Source organism: Venturia canescens, chromosome 6 (genome assembly GCF_019457755.1).
Source record: "Venturia canescens isolate UGA chromosome 6, ASM1945775v1, whole genome shotgun sequence".
In the NCBI taxonomy this organism is placed as follows: domain Eukaryota; kingdom Metazoa; phylum Arthropoda; class Insecta; order Hymenoptera; family Ichneumonidae; genus Venturia; species Venturia canescens.
The window spans coordinates 1,957,242-1,977,987 of NC_057426.1; the positions used below are offsets into that span (position 1 = coordinate 1,957,242).

Below are 20,746 nucleotides of genomic sequence, written 5' to 3' on the forward strand. Positions count from 1 at the left end.
AAAGAAAGAAAATTGACGTGGAAATGAAAAAATTCACCTTTTTTCATGATTATCGAGAGACCGAATGCAATACTGAAATCCGATGCGCGCAAACCTCATGGAAAACGGCCGTGTAACGGACCTTTGCATCGCAAGGTGATGCTAAAACAAATCATATACACGGAGAGACTTTTATGCGAATATTTCGGATGAATTTGCTAGCAAAAATTTGCTGTTTTATAGCAGCGCTGTTCTATATCGCCATTCCATTACATTTCACCAAAGTCCATAGTAATTTTGATGCCGAAAGCAGGTGTCTCAAATTTTACTGTGTACGACAGGCAAAATTTAGGTCTGCGACATTCTTACATCGAACGGTGCATCGATATCCGAATGTCGCTCGGGTCTTTGGCGAAATGTTAAAAATTGGTGAATTAGACTGGACTGGACTGGAATTTTTCCATGTTATTGAGCAAAATTCAATGCGGTAAAAAGGAAAATACGAAACTACGCAATTTTTGGTATAGCACAGAGAAACATTTCATCATTTACTATGTTTTTTATCAAAATTCGCTCGGTGTTCATTTTTGATATAGCACAGTGCGTTATTTACTATGGACTGTGGCAATGGTTCCCCAAACTTTTGCAATATTTGACACGCTCCGTAGCTATTATTATTATAATATCGTTATGGTCCGACGTTACTATAAAAACATAGTAATTTTTGCTATAAAAGTCTCTCCGTGTACGTATATGCGCCAACGGGTCAACGAGATGAAGCCTCAGTTGGATGCAACACTGAGAGAGAGAGAGAGATGATTGATTGCTCGTTCGGTGTTTCTTGCTATGCGCGGATCACGGTGCGGGCAATCGTTGCGTAATTAATCGAGGAAATCGCGCGTCGATACGAAACATTGTAATGTTATAATCGAACGCTTATCCCGGCAAAAAATGCTATAAATTGTCATTTGGATTTCCGAGAATGCGTTTCACCGAGGCGCGAAAATATTTTGAAAATCTTGTTTTCTCTCTCATCCCCTGTTTCGTGCGAAACATATAATGACCCCCTTGGAATCGGGAGATCGATAAATAGCTCCTGAAAGCCATTGAGTCGCCGAGCCGCGGCTCGACTCCAAATAATTCCATCGTAGGAAAGTTTGGTTTTTGTCGAAAGTCGAGACGGTGGGAGGCCGATGTTTTCGCGCTAATATAGTTTTCGCGTGTCCCACCAAATGGATCCGCAAGGGCACCATTTTTTCGTTATCTCAATAACGTTCTCCACACCACCTTCTGCCTCGCCGTACGTCCAAAACTTTCACTTCGAAAAGTAATAAATGACCTAGCTCGCGTATACTACAGCCAGCTGCATCAGGATTCGAGAAACTGCGTGCGAGACTCGTCGGCTTCTGCAACTTTGTCTATTTGGCACGGTCGCTGCTGCCGCTCTCTCTCCTTCATTTCTCCGGCAAAGCAGCTTCACCGACTGTACACAATTCTAGCCCGGCATCGATTCTCAGCGTAGAACGAGTCTGCGAGTGAGTCCGAGCCAGAAAGAGAGGGACAGCAGTTGCACGAAAGCAACTTTGCGCGATCGCGATCTCGTCGGAATCAGCAAGACTATGAGCAAAAAGTAAATTAATCGAATGTGTGCTGTTGCAGGGAGCGCGCATATAGCGCCAAGCAATTTCCGCGAGGGAGCGAGAAATCTCTTTTGCGAGACGTGACGTTGCAAAACGTTCTGAAATTTCGAAACCACCCGATTGCGTATAAGTATATATACATGCTAATAAATAATTATATGAACGCTTACTTTGTATCGAGCTCAACAAGTTTTGTAATATACGCCACTTTTACGGTATAGGAAAAAACCACGCTGACCCGTAGTCCGAGTCAATGAAGTCGCCTGGTGTCGACTCGGCCCCGCGCAATTTTCCGATAAACGTAACAAACGTTGCTCCTCGATGACGTTTTTTCGCACATAATATTTCCGTAAATCGAGCTCAACGAATGCATTGACATTGAAAAATATGAAATTAGTCTCGTTAAATATTTGCATTTTATTACCGACACAAGCTCGATGAGGTTTTCGACCACGTTGAATCCGCGCCTCATGAATATTCCGATGAGTACTTTGGTCTATTTAGTACTCTGACGGGGCACAATTTACAAGTATTTCAGCGAAGTTCAATAAAATAATAAATGCATGAATGATGAAGGCATTTTGAAGCGTTCAAGGTGCGCGCGCGTGGACAGCAATTTCCGTCACCGCGCGTTCGACGAGTTCGTCGTTTCGGTGAAATTGCGCACGTTAATGTTGTGGTTGGCCACGGGAAAATGGCTGGGGAAAATCGAGGGCTCGGAACTCAGCAAAATGAGAAATTTCTTGAATCAAATGAAAGCAAGTGTATGAGCGAGTTGATGGAAAACTCCGCGTGCGACAGTGCAAAAAAAAGAAAGTGAGATATCGGAGAGTGGTTGAAGCGTGTGGATACAGATATGAAAAAAAAACGTGTTGAGCATGAAGCCATTGCCTTGGCCCCGTTTCTCCGGGTGCACCACTTCGCATTCAAATTTTACGTTTGTTTACGAAATGCAAAAAATAAAAAAGATAATGATAAATAAAACGGATGCGATCGATGAGTTTTTTCGCAACGAAAGGAGCCCCGAGACTGCGAGGAGGAAAAAAAGTCCGAGAGATTATTCCGGACCGAGGATTGTGTCAATGGGATTTTTTCGGTGATTTTTGAGGTCAAACCGAAAGCGCTTGTGTGTCTAAATAGCGCTGCGAAAAAATTCCGCCTCTTTATTTCCTCTCACTCTCGATGCGTCTGCGACGGAGACTGACGTTACGTGAGAGCGCGGCGGGCAGTCACACAGCGAAGGAACTAAACTCCTTCGCGTTCCACGTAAACATTGTCCACGTACGTACGCGCACTAATGATCCCCGTCGCAATGCACGGGCCGCTCCATGGCTCGAGTCCCTGCTTTTCAGTCTTCTTCGCAACGACGAAAACGTCAAAATAATAATCATAAAATCCAACGAAAACTCAGTCAATCGGGAAACATGAATCCATTCGGCGCCTTTATAAACTTGAATTCGCAATCGCGGCCTCGGTCCACTCACGGCTCGAGTGAAAAGGGCGAGGCAAACGTCCGCTCTTGCCCCTCGAACAAGCCCGACCTTTTAAATCTCGAGCTACCACTCCGCCTGCACTTTGTTCCAACTCGCCGAAAGGAAATAACGAGGGGGCAAAATCATCATCCGAATTATAAAATGATTTTTGTTTTTATTCACGATACCGACCACACGGTACTTTGATCATACGCGCGTTATTCATAACTCGTGTGTTGGGGTGTACAAACATATACGCCGGGGCGGGGGCGGTGATTCAATCATTCGGTGCTACATAATAATAATAATGATTATTACGCGTTTTCCTTTTATATATATATATATATATATAATATTATTTTCATTTTTACGACGAGGAGTCATTTTCGTCAGTAATATTTAGGACCTCTTACTTAAATTCGCATTTCTTCGATCGCCCGCACTGCCGTTTGTCGCAGAGCTCATTCGATCGGTGTGTCATCGAGTATCGAAATTTCGAACATTCCGTAATCGACCATTATTCGTCGAGATTTGAATTAATCATTCGTCGAATAGCCACATCGTCGTAGAAAAATGGGTACGCGTTGGTATTGACGAGCTCGCCGATCGCCGGACTCGACAAGGACTCCGTCGGCAGTCCGACTGAATTTCGTGCTCTCCGATAGTCCAGCGAGCGACGGTAATTCGATTTTCCTGGGTAAGCAAGAAAAAAAGTAAAAAAATACGTAATGACACATGCCGGGAATGCGACGATCTCGGCAAGACCGGCGCGACCCTGACGTTTCGGTACAAAACCATCGACGACGTAAACTCCAATTTGTCATATGCATACCATATATATAATACAAATAGAACAATCGAGGGAAGGCGATTTCGGAGCAGCACTCGTTCGCTACAGTTTTTCTTCATTGAGAGCTATTTGCGGGGGGGGGGGGGGGCCGTGACAACGATGAAAGCTAGTGTACTCTGTGCAATGCGTATTACAATGATCGATCGTTACAATACAATAGGGAAATATTGGATATTGACATGGTGTACGAATTCGTTTTTCTTAGTGAAGAGAGATGCGGCGAGGGTGGAAAGGAGTCTCCCTTTCCGCGGGCTTCATTTTCCTTCGCTCTTCTCAACACACACGACGCACAGTGTGTATCGTATACGATTCTATATGTAAATACATATAAATATGGAAAATCCCGAGGCATTCGACGCCGGGTCAGCCGCTTCCGGATCACCGATTTTTCATTCGGAAACTTTTTCTCTGCATCCCTTACCGCGAGCTACGTCAAAAGTGGAACAAAAGAAATCCTTCAAAATAATCGCTACAGATTAATGGCGATTCCGCGAATGAGGAAACAAACTGTTGACGAGGGTGATCGCGAAAAATCCAACACATCCTCCGGGCCAGTGACTCGCAACGGAACGCCCCGTATCCACATACATATGTATATATATAAATGCATACCGATTGACTGGAGCGTACACAGACACACACCTCACAATCATGAGAGACACCTTAATATGTACATACATATATATTTTATATAATGGACGATGCATTTGCAGAAACGCGCGAGGACACTTTTTCTAGATATGCGATTCGGTGTGTATGTCTTGTGATAGGTAGTGTGTGGTTTAGAATTTTAATCATAGGTTTATATTGATATAGACTCTTCTAATAGACTTTGCAGACGGACATAATAGAAATAGTTCATTTAGCATCATACTCGGTATTTCATATTTATATATAATATATTCATGTGTATATATATATATATTTATATATATATATATATGTAATGTAATAATAATAATATTTCGTAATAATATATTATCTAATATATCGTTCGTTCATTTGTGTCATTTGCGATTTTCTTTCGTTCTTTTTCATTGTCCCTCCGTTCCTTTCGTTCGCGTTATCATTGTTATTACTACTATTATTATTCAGTTATATTATTTCATCGTAGTGCTTGTTCCAATCATTCTTTTTTCTTATATCTTTGTGACGATAGTTCGAAAAGGATTTCATCCATTTTTGTGTTGAATATCACGTCAATGTAAGAACACGCTTATATATATTTGTGTGAATATCGATATTACACATTTATATATACGCGCGTGCATCAACTTCAGCCTTGTTTGTTTTTTTTTCTTTTTTTTTTTAAATAATCCGCATCTCGGTCCGAGCGAATAGCCTATTCGTACATGATAAATCAATTTTATCGTCGATTCAACAACATTGCGACGAATGTTTTCGTGTAAAATTTCACGGGATTTTCGCACAAATTGCCTCTGTTTTTCTCCCCATCACTATCGAGTTATGCTCGTTCGAAGAGTTGCTAATTCGTTCTGCTTTCGAACGAACCGAGTCGCGCGCCGATGCTTCTGTTCGAATGGCAATCGGGGCGACGAAAAAGTGCAAAAACGCAACTTCACCCGGTCGGGGAAAATTGAAGTTTCTTGGTGAAATAATATCGAATGGAAAAAATCTGCTGCGATCAACGACTCGGCTGTGCCTGACCCCGTACGCTTCGAACGAGTATAACGACATGGGAAATCGTGGGATTGCAAGTTTTGTGAATAAATATAATGGAAAGCTCACACGCGTTCTTTGTTCGATTTGCCTTGCCCATGTACTTTTTCGACGAAAAAACGAAAAGAAAGAATCTGATCTAGTCACCCTTAAAATTATTCATATTTTACCTTCAATTACGATCTAGGCTTCCACTATTCATATAATTTTGTTGTTATTATTATTATTTCTTATTATTATTATTATTAAGTAGCATTCGCATCGTTTGATCTCAGGTTTACACATACACAATTTTTCTAGGACAATATATATGTATATCCGGTAAAATAAAGCTTGTAGAAAATTGACCATAGCCGAGATTGCTTCATTACTCGTTTCCATATATTCGTCGTCCACATAAAATCTTATAACTCGTGTTGTTCCTCCTTTAAGATATGTCAGTTTTGGACAAAACATTATTCAATAGATTGGTAAATTTCGTTTACATACACCTCTTTTCAATTGTCATTGCCGTGGTACCTGGCGCAGGGATTTTTTTCTTCCTCAATTCAATATTCCGCGTCAAGAGCATAAATACATGAGAAACGCGATTTTGTTTGAGGGTTTGGGAGAACGACCAAAGCGTACGTCCGATTGAGGATGATATTGAGAAACAGACTCGGTACTGCTGGGCCTTGATAGACAACTGAAAGTTGGGAGGATGCAGGATAAAATAATTGATCGAATTTTTTGAGATGAGATAAAAATGTAGGTTCCAAATACCTCGAGGGTTGAGAAGTTTTTAAAAATACTACGATTGCATACTTTTTGAGAAAGTTCCGAAGCGAGTTCGGAGCTCACGCGATCTCGTGATATTTCGATTTGATTGCTCGGAATGACGCAGCAGCAGGCACCACGCAATTTACTAAGCTTTTCCCTTTTTTGTTAACGAGACAACAAGCATATACGAACACACGGTTATTATAAACGATATAATAACACACCGTTTGAATATTGAAAGTGCAACGACCGCGGTAAACATCATTCGGTGCGAATCGCAATGATTTTAAACGTCGACGTTAATCCATTTTTGTTTTGTTGACTAAAGTTTTTCGCTACTCGTGTGCGTTTATTTGGTGAGACGAAGGCTCTATATTTGTGTTTTTCTTCTAAAAAATGCGCGGCGGGGACGATAAAACGTTATTGAAGAAATTTGGAAAAAGATCGGCGTCGCGTCGAGAGATGAGGAATAAATATTAGCGACTTTGGACGACGTCAGCGGGCGTACAAAATGAGGCTTTCGATCTCTTATTTGATTTTTGGTCCGGCCTAACTTTTGAACAATCGCTGACTACGCAAAATTACGAAAGCACGGAGGATTCGTGTACGCGCGTTAATATGTCTGTGTACGAGAAACCCCGAGTGGAAAATATAATGGTTCATCGAAAAGTCCGAAATAAACGAAAAATCATATTTTCGCAGGTTTTTCTCTGAAAATAGAGAAAAGCGCACATTTACCTTTCGCCTCAAAAGTGAAAAATAACGAACGGAAAATACTTCTCGCACTCGTACACGCAACAGTGATAAAAAGTGGTGAAAAAATCTACCTTACAATTTTATATAAAAAGTGCGTCAAGCATTCTTCTTCCTCTACCTCTCTTTCTCTACTCGAATAACTTCGAGACTTTTATACGCTAAAACAAATGAAAATCTCGAAAGAATGAAATAAGTCTGAAACAATAGACGAATAATAGTCTTCGTGGGCAGCGACTACGTGTCATCGTCCGAGCATTCGGAGATTAAATGCAAATTGACGCTGAGGGTCTTCGTCTTCGACATCTCTCCGGAGCTATATTTTTTTTTCTTTTATCTTTTCTCTCTTTCAATGCAGTGTTTCTTTTCGAACGAATTACTCTTCTCAATTCCATTCAATTTAGCTGGGACAGCAGCGCCACCACATGGATGATACACCGAGAAACACTCGGCGTTATTATCAATATCATAATTATTAATATACTATGCCATAGTATTTACAATATATAATATGTAAGCTGACTAGTTCGAGTCGTTTTCATTTCAACGGGAATGCGTTGAATCCGAGTTGTAGGGTCTCTCATCGTTCGATTAAAATGAACATTTTATACAATTTTTTAAATCCTTTTCTTTTCTACGCGACACACCGAAGAACGGGCGAAGGTTTCTCCGATTTATTTCATTCTTCCTTACGTTTTCTATACTCGTTTTTGTCTGCCTTACTCGAGCTCAAGGTATGCACGAGTGAGTGTTGGTCGATTGTTCCGGCGCTGACAACGCCACTGAGAAATCCGAGTTCAAAACTAGATCGCTTATGCAACCGACTATTCCTCTCGAATATCTGCCACCGGTCGTCCTCGCGATATCCGGTGCACCGCCTGTCAATCACAGCGTCATGTTTAATCATTTTTTTCGACCGATCCCAACGAGTTTTATCAATTTATTTTTTCACTACGAACTCATGTTGGCGGAAAATCACTTACCGACGTAAAGTCCCGTGTCCGTGTTGAGTTGTCTCAACTGGCCGGGCGAAGACGCCGAAACTCCTATGCCGCTGTCCACGACCAGAGACGCCCACTGCTCATTTCTGTTGTTTCATCGAATAAATTCGATAGCCGATGGAAAAACAATACAACAAAAAACAAAAAATTACAAAAGGACGCAACGATATTGTAAAATCAATGGGAAAAGCAGAGAAATAGGAAAAATCCAACAATGAAGTTAGATTCAAAAGATAACCACGACAATTAGGCTAGATTGGACCGTGCTCTGTTTACCTGACCGCTCTAACGCGATGCCACAAATCGTCGTTCAGTCTCGTGATATTGTATCTCAAAACAGCCTCACCAGAGCCAAGATTATAAGCAAGAGTGAGATATCCTTGGTTCAAACCAAGAGCAAGGAAATCGTCGTTGGCGGATTGTTGTTCCGGTGGATCAGAATGTCTTCCGCTCCATAATAGTAGTCCTGTACTGCTGCTCGTTCGAAATCTCATGTTTATGTCCACTCGATAGCTTATTATCCTAGAAAAAGATCAGATTAGTTGAAATAAATTAGCTCAAGACTGGAACGTGCGCTTTTTTAGTGACAATTCGCGACGCTGAATTTTCGTTTTGGAAGAAATGATAAATGTTCTAAAGGGGAAACATCGAAGCGGACCTTTTCATCGTGTCAGCGTCATTGTAGTGAAGGTAACTCTCGATCCCGCTGAAGCTCGGGACATCGTGTCTCGTTTGATAAGTAGGAACCGGAAGTCCGTTGACAGAATTGAAAGTGGCGAATGCGTTGGTGCGATTGAGAGTGGAGGATGCCGCGGACGACGCTAGAGTCATGGGGGCTGGACAAGGATGCGGCATTCCCGGATAGCAACGACACGTGAAACGTTCCCTCAATGGACGGCACTCGGCGTCCCCGCAAGGACGTGCTTCGCAAGCGTGGCCGCAGTTACCGACGTTAACGCCTCCCAATGCTTCCGCCAATATCCCAACCTGTCGCAATAATTCATTACTTTCAATCGTTTCGTACAAATCGATTGCCAAACGGTTTCAATTGTCGAAAAACATTAATCAAATTGTTTCGCCGGTGCAACGAAGAGAAGCAAAAAATTACAAACCTCACGATGATTGAGCACAACGGTTTGTATGCACCCGACGAAGCTCGCAGTGGTTTTGATTTTGGGTGTGTACATGTCGGAGGCGGGTGCGCCACCGAGGTATAAATTGAGGGGCAACGATAATTGGGTAAATGCGCCAGGTGCTAAGACCTCCTGGGCTCGATCGTTTTCCATTTCCAGTGACGCGAGCCTTCCGGTTCTTGAGACTCGTACCTCGAGCCACTCTCCCAGTCTCACCGGTGTTTCGCTCCTGTAATTAATATTCATAGACGTTTCATTACGATCCCATTAAAAAGTCTCACGAGTCAGGAATTCATTATGACAAGATGTTTCGTTCGTACGTTGCTTCCCTCCCGTAAACAATGCCGAAACGCGTGCGTGAAAATATTTTTTTGCACAGGTCCCATAAGACTCGCCGCAACGTTTCGTTCCAACTACTTAAACGATGAATTTACAAAAGACAAATCAAGCACTCGATCCGGATTTTCTTTTTAAATATTATAAAATCATATTTGAAAATGAATGAAAGACGATCATTCGTGTCGAATATCACGTAGATCGTTCGAGTACCTCAGAGTTGCGGGTCCAGTGCCAAGGTCGAATGTGAACTGTACGTGTCCAGCGGAGAGATAGAGGGCGATAAAATCACCTGTAGCGTCGCTATGATGACCGTTGTAAAGTATAACTCCATCGGGAGCTGCGGGTTTGAGCGTCACCGCTAACTCTAGCCAGGATAAAGACGTATCACCCAATCCGGGATACCGAAGATAGGACGAGCCATTGAAGGATGGTACCTGCAGTATCAAATTATCCATTATCCCTCATCAACGACTAATTCCTCTCAGGGAACAGAGTTTGAATACGTTTGAAAATTCTTGATATTTATTCCCTCTGAATTACCTGAAGATCGACTCTCGTTTCGCACAAATCGCCGGTATAACCAAGGGGACATAAACAAACGGCTGTATCACCTCCCGTTGCCAGACATTTTCCACCGTGCGAACACGGAACTTTGCTGCATCGATCCGCCGTACATTCCTCTGAGGCAATCAAGATAATTACAATAATGAAAATATCACGCTTGGAATCCAGCTATGCACGTTACAATTGTATCCGAATGTATTTCCCTGGGAATCGTTGGAATTTTAACGAGTAAACGAATCTAATTGAGATGATACGTTTTGTATGGAAAACATGGGGTACGAGAAGAAAATAGCGACCGACCGACGTCAAATCCATTGACCGCGTCGCCCTGTGGCCCAAGGGAAAACCGATATCGATGCTCGTTCGCTTCCAGATGTCTGACGCAACCCCGAAACCCTGTCACAACCGGAAGTCGCTCCAAACCCGTGGTGTTTCCAGGCCCCCCGATGAATAGAGGCTCTCGAAATGTGATTCGTGAGAATAAGCCCTGTAACAGAATCGGTCGATCATACAAAATGACAAAATTTATCATTGCACATTTATCGTTACCGGTGCTTCTGGAGAATTATCAATTTTATCAAATACATTCGTACCTTCGAACGACCTTGCACGCGTTTTCCCTGATTCAATTGCACCCAAGCGTCCCATCGATGCCTATAAACGCTCAGAGTGTTCCAATTGTTGAGTTTCACCGTTTCCGTGCTCCTAACCACTCCGACACCGCTCCCGCAGTCGAATCTATGGTAGACCATATTTACGAAATGTCATTCAAACAATTTGTTTTAATTGAAGACGAGTAAAGACTAAAACGACGAACGAAAATACAAAATACGAATAGGGAAGGATAATAATTTGATGTTCATCGTGCCTGAATTCAACGAAACCGTGATGTAAAATAAGGGCCATAAAATCGCCCTGTAGATCGTCGCGTTCCCCGGCGAGTATTAGAATCCCATCCCAAGCTTCAGGACGAAACTCCAGGTCCAATTGGACATGCTTATAAGCGGCTCTCAATGCTGGGAAAGCAAGCCATCCCGAGCCGGAGAATCGAGGTGATTTTATATCGAGCTCTGTGGGCAAAAAAAAAAAGGAAAATATGAAAAATATTATAAATTGTTTTCTCAACCTCGTACGAGAAATTAGAGGCCGAGTAAGGATTTGTGGAGCATCGATCCGGAAAGCCCTGCTTGCCTTCCCCCGTTTAAACGCATCTCCGAGTTCTCGAGCACGTACTCGAGACAAACTCGAAAAATCTCTTGCTAACGAGTCTCGGTGTTCTTGTGAATGGGAAATTCTCAAACGCATAAATAGCGTGCATTAATGAATACACACGTATATAGCATTCTCAAAGCTCAAATACGCTTTCATGTTTTCTCTGTTCTGGATAGCAATAAACGATATTTATTGGATAAATTATTCGACGAATATTTTCCAATTTACAAATTTCGATGATAAAAGCAATCAATCGTAGACAAATTGTCCAATTACACGTAACAAATCGAAATTTAATCTAATCTAAAATTACTTTTTTTACTCCACTTCGGTTTTGACTCTATTGGCATTTTTTTTATGACAATTTAATTTTTATGAGAACATGTGAGGTCAATACGAGTGCAATCAAAGAGAGTGCGTTAATAAAAAAAAAAACCTGTAAATCTGTAAATATGAAGATTAATGAAATTACCGAGCTCGCATCGATCGCCACTTTTTCCCAGGGGACATTGGCAACGTTGCCGAGGATGCTGCGTCGTCGAAGTCTCCTCCCTTTGGGTAACCGCGTTCGTAGCATCAGCAGCACCAGCGTCTTGTCCGCTATCATCGCTCCTCGTACGCTCGAGATAACAATTGCCGGCAGGACCGCAATCGAGGCTGCAGATTGATTCGTTATTTATTGAGCTCACAACGTGGGCGTTTCTCGTCGTGGCAATCGAATCGGTCTCCTGTTTCACTTTCGGGCTCGTTGTCGTCTAAATATCCAAAAAAACGTGATTAAATGTACGAGTGAAAAGGAGCATTGGGGAATGACTTATTTGCAGGCCACCCTGAGACCTTTAGAATTGAAAAAGTCAATCTTTTCACAAAAGGCGATTCCTCTTCTCCTTAAAGGGCAGCGCAAAAATAATTTATTTCAAATAACGTACCTCAGGAACGATCTCACCGATGGGTCTCGAGGAGATCGGGATTTCATTGGACTCTGCGTCCGTGGTCGATCCAGGGATCGGAGAGTCCGTACTCGTATCCAAATGTATCGTGAAGGAGGCTCCCCTCATGTACAAAATGTCTTCCACCGCCTCCTCTTCGTTTTCCGTGTTAAGCTCATCGCTCTCGATGTCGTTGACGAAATCGGAGAGTTGGTTGCTCGGTGTTGACGTCGAATTGATTTCTGCCAACAAGCGATAAATCAATAAATTCTAAAATAATATGACGCTCAAGTTTGCAGCGTTGGAGTCCAACGAAATTATATAAAAAAAGCCTCCAATTTCGTTCCCCGCCGAATTTACAATTCGTAGCTTTTCAACCTGCACTGATACTTCGTCAAATAAAAAATTGGTGAATTACAAATATTTTTTTCGTTCGTTCGACTCCAACGTGCCAAACTTCAACCTCGTAAAATAATACTAAATTCCACTCTTATAAATTTGCCCTTTTTTCTTTGGATTTTTACAACGAAGAGACCGCTCGTTTCGTATCAGAGGCCAAAAAACAACCTCGAGGTAAGTGCGGAAATGTTTCGATGCGTTGACCTCTGACTTATGATCGATAACGATATACAACGCTGTACATTAATCGTTCGCGTCAAGATTAGAGACGCGACCTCCGATTAATTTGTGACATCGCGAATGAGCGTGTGCGAACAAAGGCGACGCGTTCATTCACAGACCGGGATTCCAGTTTCCACAGGGGGAAAGGAAAACTGGCGCGAGCGAGAGAGAGAAAGAGAGAGCAAACGGTTTCTGTTTGCATACACGAGCGCTGGTGAGTAACACTTGTCATTTCTTTAGACGGCTCTTGGCGTATATGTGTGTGTATATAGCCGCATTTATTATGCACAGATATATGTATAAGGTTTGCCTTGTTCGCGAATTTAAAGTTCTTCCCGGCCGAGCGCGAGTGAATCCCCGCGACTCAGTCGCGGGAACTTAAACTCGGGGACTTTTTATTAAACGGTGCGAGCATTTATCGTTGAACGAGTATAAAAGCAGTCCGCACTCGATGCAGCGACATCACAAGTCCTTTGCAACAGCCAACGGCAACTACAATCGGATTAACGAGTAAGTCCAAAGAATTGCACTTTTCTTGAAAGATTATACGAAGAGACGAGTGAATAAAGTTGAGTTAATATTTCTTTGGGTAACTCGCAGAAATATTGTGGAATCGAGGCAAGGAAATATGAAGATCGTTCTACTGCTGTTCGTCGGTTTGGTGGCGTTTGTCTCTGCGGAACCGGGTCTCTCTCGACCCAATCTGGGACACGTCCGACCTCCGCCCTTCATCGTAAGTTAATCCCTCAAAGTCTCCGATCTCGGTCCTCGACATTCTTCGATCAGGACTGAGTAACTTATTCAGTCGGTCGAACGTCCGGCGATCGGTACTCGGCAGGGATCGAAGGGCGCTTTGTACTGATCGTGTCAATTAATTATTGCAGAATCGTCCCCGGCCACCTACTCAAGGGACCAGCCGCTTCCGGCGTTCCCCGGATCCTCAGGGATCCATCGTCTTCACGGGACAGAAACCCCTGGAGGGACCCGAGCGTCGTCCATCTTACAATCTCGACTATCAGCACAATATTTGGGAAGGAAAAAACGGACACGTGAGCGCGAGCGGCGGAGCTCAAAAGTTGCCCGGACAGCGATGGGAACCGAACGTAGGAATCCAGGGAACCTGGCGCTTCCGTCGCTCCGCAGATCCTCAAGGATCCATCGTCTTCACGGGACAGAAACCCCTGGAGGGACCCGAGCGTCGTCCATCTTACAATCTCGACTATCAGCACAATATTTGGGAAGGAAAGAACGGACACGTGAGCGCGAGCGGCGGAGCTCAAAAGTTGCCCGGACAGCGATGGGAACCGAACGTAGGAATCCAGGGAACCTGGCGCTTCCGTCGCTCCGCTGATCCTCAAGGATCGATCTCTATCCAAGGACAGAAATCCATGAGCGGACCCGAGCGTCGTCCGTCCTGGAACGTCGATTATCAACACAAGATTTGGGAAGGAAAGAACGGACACGTGAGCGCAGGCGGCGGAGCTCAAAAGTTGCCCGGACAGCGATGGGAACCTAACGTAGGAATCCAGGGAACCTGGCGCTTCCGCCGCTCCCCCGATCCTCAAGGATCCGTCGTTGTCCAAGCCCAGAAACCCCTGAGCGGTCCCGAGCGTCGTCCAACGTACAACATCGATTATCAGCACAAAATCTGGCAAGGAAAGAACGGACAAGTTAGCGCGAGCGGCGGAGCTCAAAAGTTGCCCGGTCGCCGATGGGAACCTAACGTAGGAATCCAGGGAACCTGGCGCTTCTAAAAATCGGCCAGTTCACTCACTCAAGATCAACTGCCGCAATAACCGAACCACCCGTACGTTGTCTTCGTACAGAGTCTCGAAAAAGTCGGGTCCTATCGATCCTGACTTTTCGGACATTGTGTATGAATATTCCTATCGAATGTACTCGCCAGTTCCTATACTCATTATTGGCAAATACCCTTTCATATATTATAGCGCTCTTGTGATTTGTAAACCGTTATTTATGAAGAAAAAACAATAAAAAATATTATTTATGGACCATTCGAAATAGTGGCTCTCGAACGTTTTTTTTCACTGGCTTCAATTTATTTCCGAATTCTTAAAAAAAAGTCGATGCGGTTGGAGATAAGAGGTTAGAATTACTAAAATTTCGAATAGCCAAAATCTCGGGTTTATAAACTTTGAATAATAATGTGGAACCAGATTAATTCGACTGGAGCTTGGAATATCGAAAATATATAAATAAAGTAGATACTTCAAGATTCGAAGCACGTTTACATCGAAAATATCGCCCATGGAACGACGACTCAAATATCGTTTCCCGAAAATTCGACTGTCACTCTTTCGATTCATAAATTACTACAGTCAGCAATACTGTGAATATTCACGATGGTGAAAATATAACAACGAAAGATTAAATATTACTGAGGTTGAAATATGAAAACACCAAAAAGTCGAACTGTCAAAAATAGCGAAACGTTGGAGTCAATCGATCAAAATAAATAAATGCAGCAGAGCGCTCAAAATACACTCGTCTCACTCACTCAGACCGGTGATCTTCAATTTAAAACATCGCCTTTTTGCCTTTCGCATTCTCGAGCCCTCGCTATTCCGCGCATATCCAAGTTTTTTAGGCTCGAAAAATTCACTTTCGATTTTTTACTACTCTACACACTTATCTATCTATAAAACAATTGCTCTCCATTTTCAATTCGAAAATATGAACTTTTGACGTTCGCATGGTCTGTTGAAATTGCATTCGAAATGAAAACTATCAAAATATGTATTTTCGAGTAAATACGAATTCGAAGAAGAAATAACTCCTGTACTGCATGCTAGTCAAATGAATGCTAAATTTTCAAAACGCTTTTAGATCAAATTTAACGTACCGATTAAACGTATTGTTAGTGGATTTGTATAACAGCATATCTTATTAAGATGTAAAAATATAAAAAACGCTAGTTTTGCAAAACCATCAACTGATAAATGCAAATTTCCACGCTGACACATTTTCACTGGTATTTTTCAAAGAATTATCTATCTGCGTTTTTTCATCGATTTTATTGCAACAAGTCTCATTTTGTTCGTCAACCGGTCCTCTATGAATCCACCGTGTAGTTGTTTTTTTAACTCGATCGTTTCACTGTTGCAGCTAATTGTTCACCAAGTGAAAAAACTTTTTCATTCGTAATTTCTGAAGGAATGAGTTTAAAGGAAAATCTACGTGGTGAATTCGTAGAGGATCAGTTGAGAAACAAAATGAGACTTGGTGCAATAAAATCGGTTAAGGAAGTTGAGGCATTAGAATGAAAATGATGTCACCGCTTTTAAACCGATTGCATCTTATAAAGTGAAGTGTAAAAAAAAATCAGTTAAATTTTCAGACAGTTTAGGAGCGTCGTTGCTGAGAAAAATCAATAACAATTTGGGCCAAATAACATGTAATCTTATGGAAGTCAAGACACATTCAGTGATATCTCCGTTAAAAATGATGCTAAAAATATGAAATTTTTTGAGCAACATGAGCAAGGCTTGTCGAATAATGTCAATTTTTTCAGATTTATTAGGAGATTTGCTGAGATTATATTAATAATAATCTGTTTTCCGTGCAGTTTTTTGAGGCTAGGATCGTTACTGTTCGTGTTTTCGACTGAGCTTTCACCAGTTTTTCGTCTTTTTTTCCCCAACTTTTCTTTAAAGTGTATGCAACATTGCCAAACTGTAAACTGGCCTAACTTTTGAAAGGTACAGGTCATCACTTTTGGGTAAAAAAAATGACTGTACAGCCTCAACTTCCTTAAAAAATACAGACGATTCTTTGAAAAATACCTGTGAAAATGTGTCATCATAGAAATTGACATCTATCGGTTGATAGTTTTGTAAAACTATCATTTTTAATATTTTTTCACGTTAACAAAATATGCTTGAATACATATCTACTAACGATAAGTTTAATCGGCACGTTGAACTTGGTCTAAAAGCGTTTTGAAAATTTAGCACTCATTTGACTAGCATGCAGTAATAATCGACCGGAAATAAGAATTTCGAATTATTTATTTTTCTTCAATCTGGTATTGCAATTTTGAAAATTTCGAAATATCGACCGTTCCTACAATTTGGTTATTTGACATATTGAATCCTGCTCATTCAAATACCGAATGTTATCGTAAACGAGTAATTAATACAGCGTTGCACCTCGACCTTTCAAAAGATTGACAATCGGTCATAGAAACGGTAATGGGTCTGGTAATAAATTGCCCGCGATAGCGATCCAATCGTTATTGAACAGTGCACCCCGAGAGTATTCACGATTTTTCATTTAACTTGCCGCAAACTTTGGCCTACCCGCGACGCGCAGCAGTTCCGTCGAAACATTTCAACGAGAGGTTCAATTCATTATTCGATCAACGAAATCGCACACCGAAATCAGTTGGGTGGATCTTCATTGAACGGCAGAGAGATTTATACATAAATATATAGTAATCTCTGATTTTATGAATAATTCATGCGAATTAGTTGGATTATCAAACGAATGATCTCTTTTTATTGCTCTCACGGACCATTTGTGCTCGGAGACTTTCCTCCCCACGCGCGAGAATAAAACAATGGATTCACAAATGTGTACGGACGTTACTTACCGGAACAGCTGTATCCATTTTTGTGGAGGACAAAACCGTTGGTGCAATCACACTCGTACATCCCATCGTGAAGTTCGTAACAGAGCTGTTCGCACGGCGAGCCATGACCGCATCGTCCTACAAGAATAAAATAAAAATTCGAAATTTTTATGTTATTTTCGACATAATTTAGTAAATGAAAAAAAAGTCGTTCGCGGAGCGTAGTCACAAACACAACGAAAAGTTCTAACCAATGTTTTGTACGTGAACTCTTGAAGCGGAAATAAATTTGCCGGGAGGCTAAGAAGCCTACAGCCGTAAAAAAAGGAGGAAGAGCACGTACGAGGAGGAATTCCGAGAAATTTCAGCGTCGCTCTAGCCAAGAGTAATGTGTCGTATGTGTATACGTGTGCGAATGTTTACACGCCTTTGCACGCGGAGGCGCGGTCATCGATCGGACGTAATCGGTCATAGTTTCGTAGAGCGAGAGGAAGAGAGAGTGACAGAAGAGAAAAGTATAGGGAGAAAAAAATCGAGGAAAAGGGCAGAAGAAAGTACGTAGACTCGTGCAGCAAGCGCGCCTCGATTGTTGCGCCGGTGTCGTATATACGCATATACATACCGAAAATACACACAAAAATATACACAAGTGTTGGAGAAACACGGGGAGAGTCTCGGCTCGACTCTCTCGTGCCTCGCGATATCGATCCTCTCCCCGCGCGAGTTGGCCGAACCGGGCTCTAGCAGGAGACGTTAGTCGCGCGAGAACGAAACTAATGCCACCTTTGCTTTCTACTATGCATATAACGATGCTACATAGTAACAAATGTATGTATATAGAAATAATGGGGCATAAACGAAGTCTCGATAGGATGCTCTACGACCAATGCCTCCTTCGTCTTCTTCTCGTTTCTTCCGTATCTTTTTCCATACTCTCCTTCTTTCCTAAAACATCCGACGGCGTCGCTGTTGTCGCGAGGTGTCATGGCCGCCTACGGGACACATTGAGCACGCGAAAAACACGAGACCGATCGAGAAATATGGGGGATCGATACAAATTTCGAGCGTTTCTGTTATCAGATATTTTCCATTAAACTAGTCAATAACGAAATGATGAATTTTCTTCTTCTTCGTACAGATTCCTTTGATCAAATGGAACGTTTTATTATCATATCACAAGTGGAATTTCAATTTTTTCTCACGTTTGCCGCGTAAAAATTCAGAACAGCCATCTTGGTTAGTACACATTTCCACCGCCAGGTTTACGAGCCCAGTCCGGTAAAAGGTTGAGTGTTAATTTTTTTTCACTTATTCGGGGGGAAGCCTCACTTGTTGAGCTAACGACTAAAAGAATGCTAGCTCTAATATACGGAAGAGCCGATCGATAGTACATCTCTCGTATAAAACCGGGCTTTTCTATAGAAAAAGTAAAAATTGTGGCCATGAGACGACAAAAAATGAGAGCTTCATCGAGTGTAATAAAATCAATGGTTAAATATAATCTACTCGGAAGAGAGATATAAAAAAACTTGGCCCATATTTCGCTTCGAGGTTCTCTTCTAAAGAGGTTGAAGGGGGAATCCCTCATTATTATTTCTGGGATTCAGGTGTCGCGTGTTAGCACGTCGCTCTTCACCTTTTGCCACAGGACAAGTGTGCATACATATAGTTATGGGATGTATATATATATATATGAAGATTGTACGAATGAAATGTAACGTTACGTTTCTTCTGCCCTCCTGCCAACGCTTAGTTCTCTCTCGTTCGTGAATTTTTCGTAACACTTGATTTTCGTAATAATTACAGTTTCCGATGGAGTGAGAAATATCTAGATTTCGAATACAGTAATTAAAAAATTCATTGGCTCGTTTTTTGCAACGCGTTTCATGACCGCGATATGAGTTGGTTGTGAAATATTTATTCTTTTAGCTCTTAAAAATTGTTGTTTCTTTTTGCCAGTGATGCTACGTCCACTCTTGAAGTTCCTCGCTTCATTTTTTCCCATTTCATTACGTTATTTTTACTATACCTATAGACGTACGTGGTACTTGGAAAGTATGCACGGTAAATATTAAAGGATAACAACGAGAGCGAGTTGAAGTTTACGTACGTCGAGATCATCATGGTATATAAATATATCTCTGGTACTGGTTTATTAGACGGTCTAGGGGCGCGCGCGCATCCACGATATTCTCGCATAATGAGATACGAAACAACGAAATCGCGTGGGACCCCCGAGGGAGACAAACGAATCGCGATTGACTTGAAAGGTAAAGAAATAATCAAGAGGGTTGCAAAGGGTTCATACGAATTGGTAGACTTCCATGGATGACGGCTAAAGGGAAAGGGTGAAAGACTCACCTTGAAAAGCAGCTTCAAAGATGTTCCGCTCCTCAACAGGATTTTGGGACAGAGCTCCGAGGGCTCCGAGATATACAAAAGTCACGGTAAACCAGGAGCAGCCTTGTCCAGCCATCGTACCAATAATGACATGCGTATGGGCTCACAAATACCCACAGGTACACACCGCTCAACGAGACACTTATCAAGCACTATTAATACCGCACTGTTGATCATATATATACATTTAGAGGGCGATTTATCTTTCCGACTTTTGATAAAACGATACCAATGGTAAATCAATCAATTTTTTTACACCCACTTGACGCGAAACTGCCCATTCACTTTTGATTTCATTTTTTTAGCTCACGGACGGATTTTAAACGAATATTTGTTCTATATGAGGTTTTGCACGACGGCGAGGTTGTTTTGTTTGCAGTGAGATTTTGAACTGTTTAATTTTTTGGACGATTTTCTAAAATAGATCCGAGCTCATGAGACAATTATGCGGTTGAAACAAGCTTTCTCGCTAGACTCGCGTGTTTGCGTTACGACGCTTTCATAAAGAATCGCCGCGATCGATCACCATTTCCAAAGGGCATTTAAACCTTTCGAGCCTGGCCATGGCATAGTACTACGCGAGATGTGAAGAGTGTGTGTGTGTGTGTGGGAGAGAGAAAAAGAGAGTGGAGAGGGGGTTGGCGAGGGTGGCCTCGCGTGGACTGTGGAAGTGTGTGCGGACCAACGTGTAAGTTTCTCGTGTGTTTTTCCACCCCCTTATTTATCGCAATTCTTCAAATATTATTTCTCTTCAATCGAATGGCACAAAGATCGAGGGAGGAAGTTTTCTCAGACCATTTTCTTGCGTGTTCCCAACTACAGA

The 20,746-nt window shown here is 42.1% G+C and overlaps 2 protein-coding genes across 2 annotated transcripts; one reads left to right on the forward strand and one right to left on the reverse strand.

Annotated features, from left to right (window-relative positions):
• Positions 1–3,246: 3,246 nt before the first annotated feature.
• SP2353 (EGF like, fibronectin type III and laminin G domains protein pikachurin) lies at positions 3,247–20,690 on the reverse strand. The gene is made up of 14 exons (XM_043422733.1): positions 19,885–20,690; positions 17,545–17,661; positions 12,312–12,553; positions 11,855–12,137; positions 11,039–11,240; positions 10,764–10,908; positions 10,471–10,657; positions 10,147–10,286; positions 9,817–10,040; positions 9,247–9,496; positions 8,793–9,121; positions 8,411–8,656; positions 8,117–8,220; positions 3,247–8,011 (listed from the first exon to the last, which is right to left on the reverse strand). Exons 1-14 carry the CDS (start codon positions 19,997–19,999, stop codon positions 7,863–7,865), a joined length of 2,733 nt encoding a protein of 910 aa, XP_043278668.1. The 5' UTR covers positions 20,000–20,690; the 3' UTR covers positions 3,247–7,862.
• LOC122412832 (uncharacterized) lies at positions 13,292–14,954 on the forward strand. Its single transcript, XM_043422743.1, has 3 exons — positions 13,292–13,442; positions 13,533–13,665; positions 13,817–14,954. Exons 1-3 carry the CDS (start codon positions 13,384–13,386, stop codon positions 14,684–14,686), a joined length of 1,062 nt encoding a protein of 353 aa, XP_043278678.1. The 5' UTR covers positions 13,292–13,383; the 3' UTR covers positions 14,687–14,954.
• Positions 20,691–20,746: the final 56 nt, after the last annotated feature.

What these genes read in the sequence shown, in the direction of transcription:
- LOC122412832 (XM_043422743.1), top strand. Translation starts at nt 13,384, where the DNA reads ATGCAGCGACATCACAAGTCCTTTGCAACAGCCAACGGCAACTACAAT. An exon ending in AACTACAATCGGATTAACGA is followed by an intron (nt 13,443 to 13,532) that starts GTAAGTCCAAAG and finishes GGTAACTCGCAG; the next exon opens with AAATATTGTGGAATCGAGGC. An exon ending in TCCGACCTCCGCCCTTCATC is followed by an intron (nt 13,666 to 13,816) that starts GTAAGTTAATCC and finishes TAATTATTGCAG; the next exon opens with AATCGTCCCCGGCCACCTAC.
- SP2353 (XM_043422733.1), bottom strand. Translation starts at nt 19,999, where the DNA reads ATGGCTGGACAAGGCTGCTCCTGGTTTACCGTGACTTTTGTATATCTC. An exon ending in AAATGGATACAGCTGTTCCG is followed by an intron (nt 12,554 to 17,544) that starts GTAAGTAACGTC and finishes GCTTGTTGGCAG; the next exon opens with AAATCAATTCGACGTCAACA. An exon ending in GGACACGGGACTTTACGTCG is followed by an intron (nt 8,012 to 8,116) that starts GTAAGTGATTTT and finishes TGTGATTGACAG; the next exon opens with GCGGTGCACCGGATATCGCG.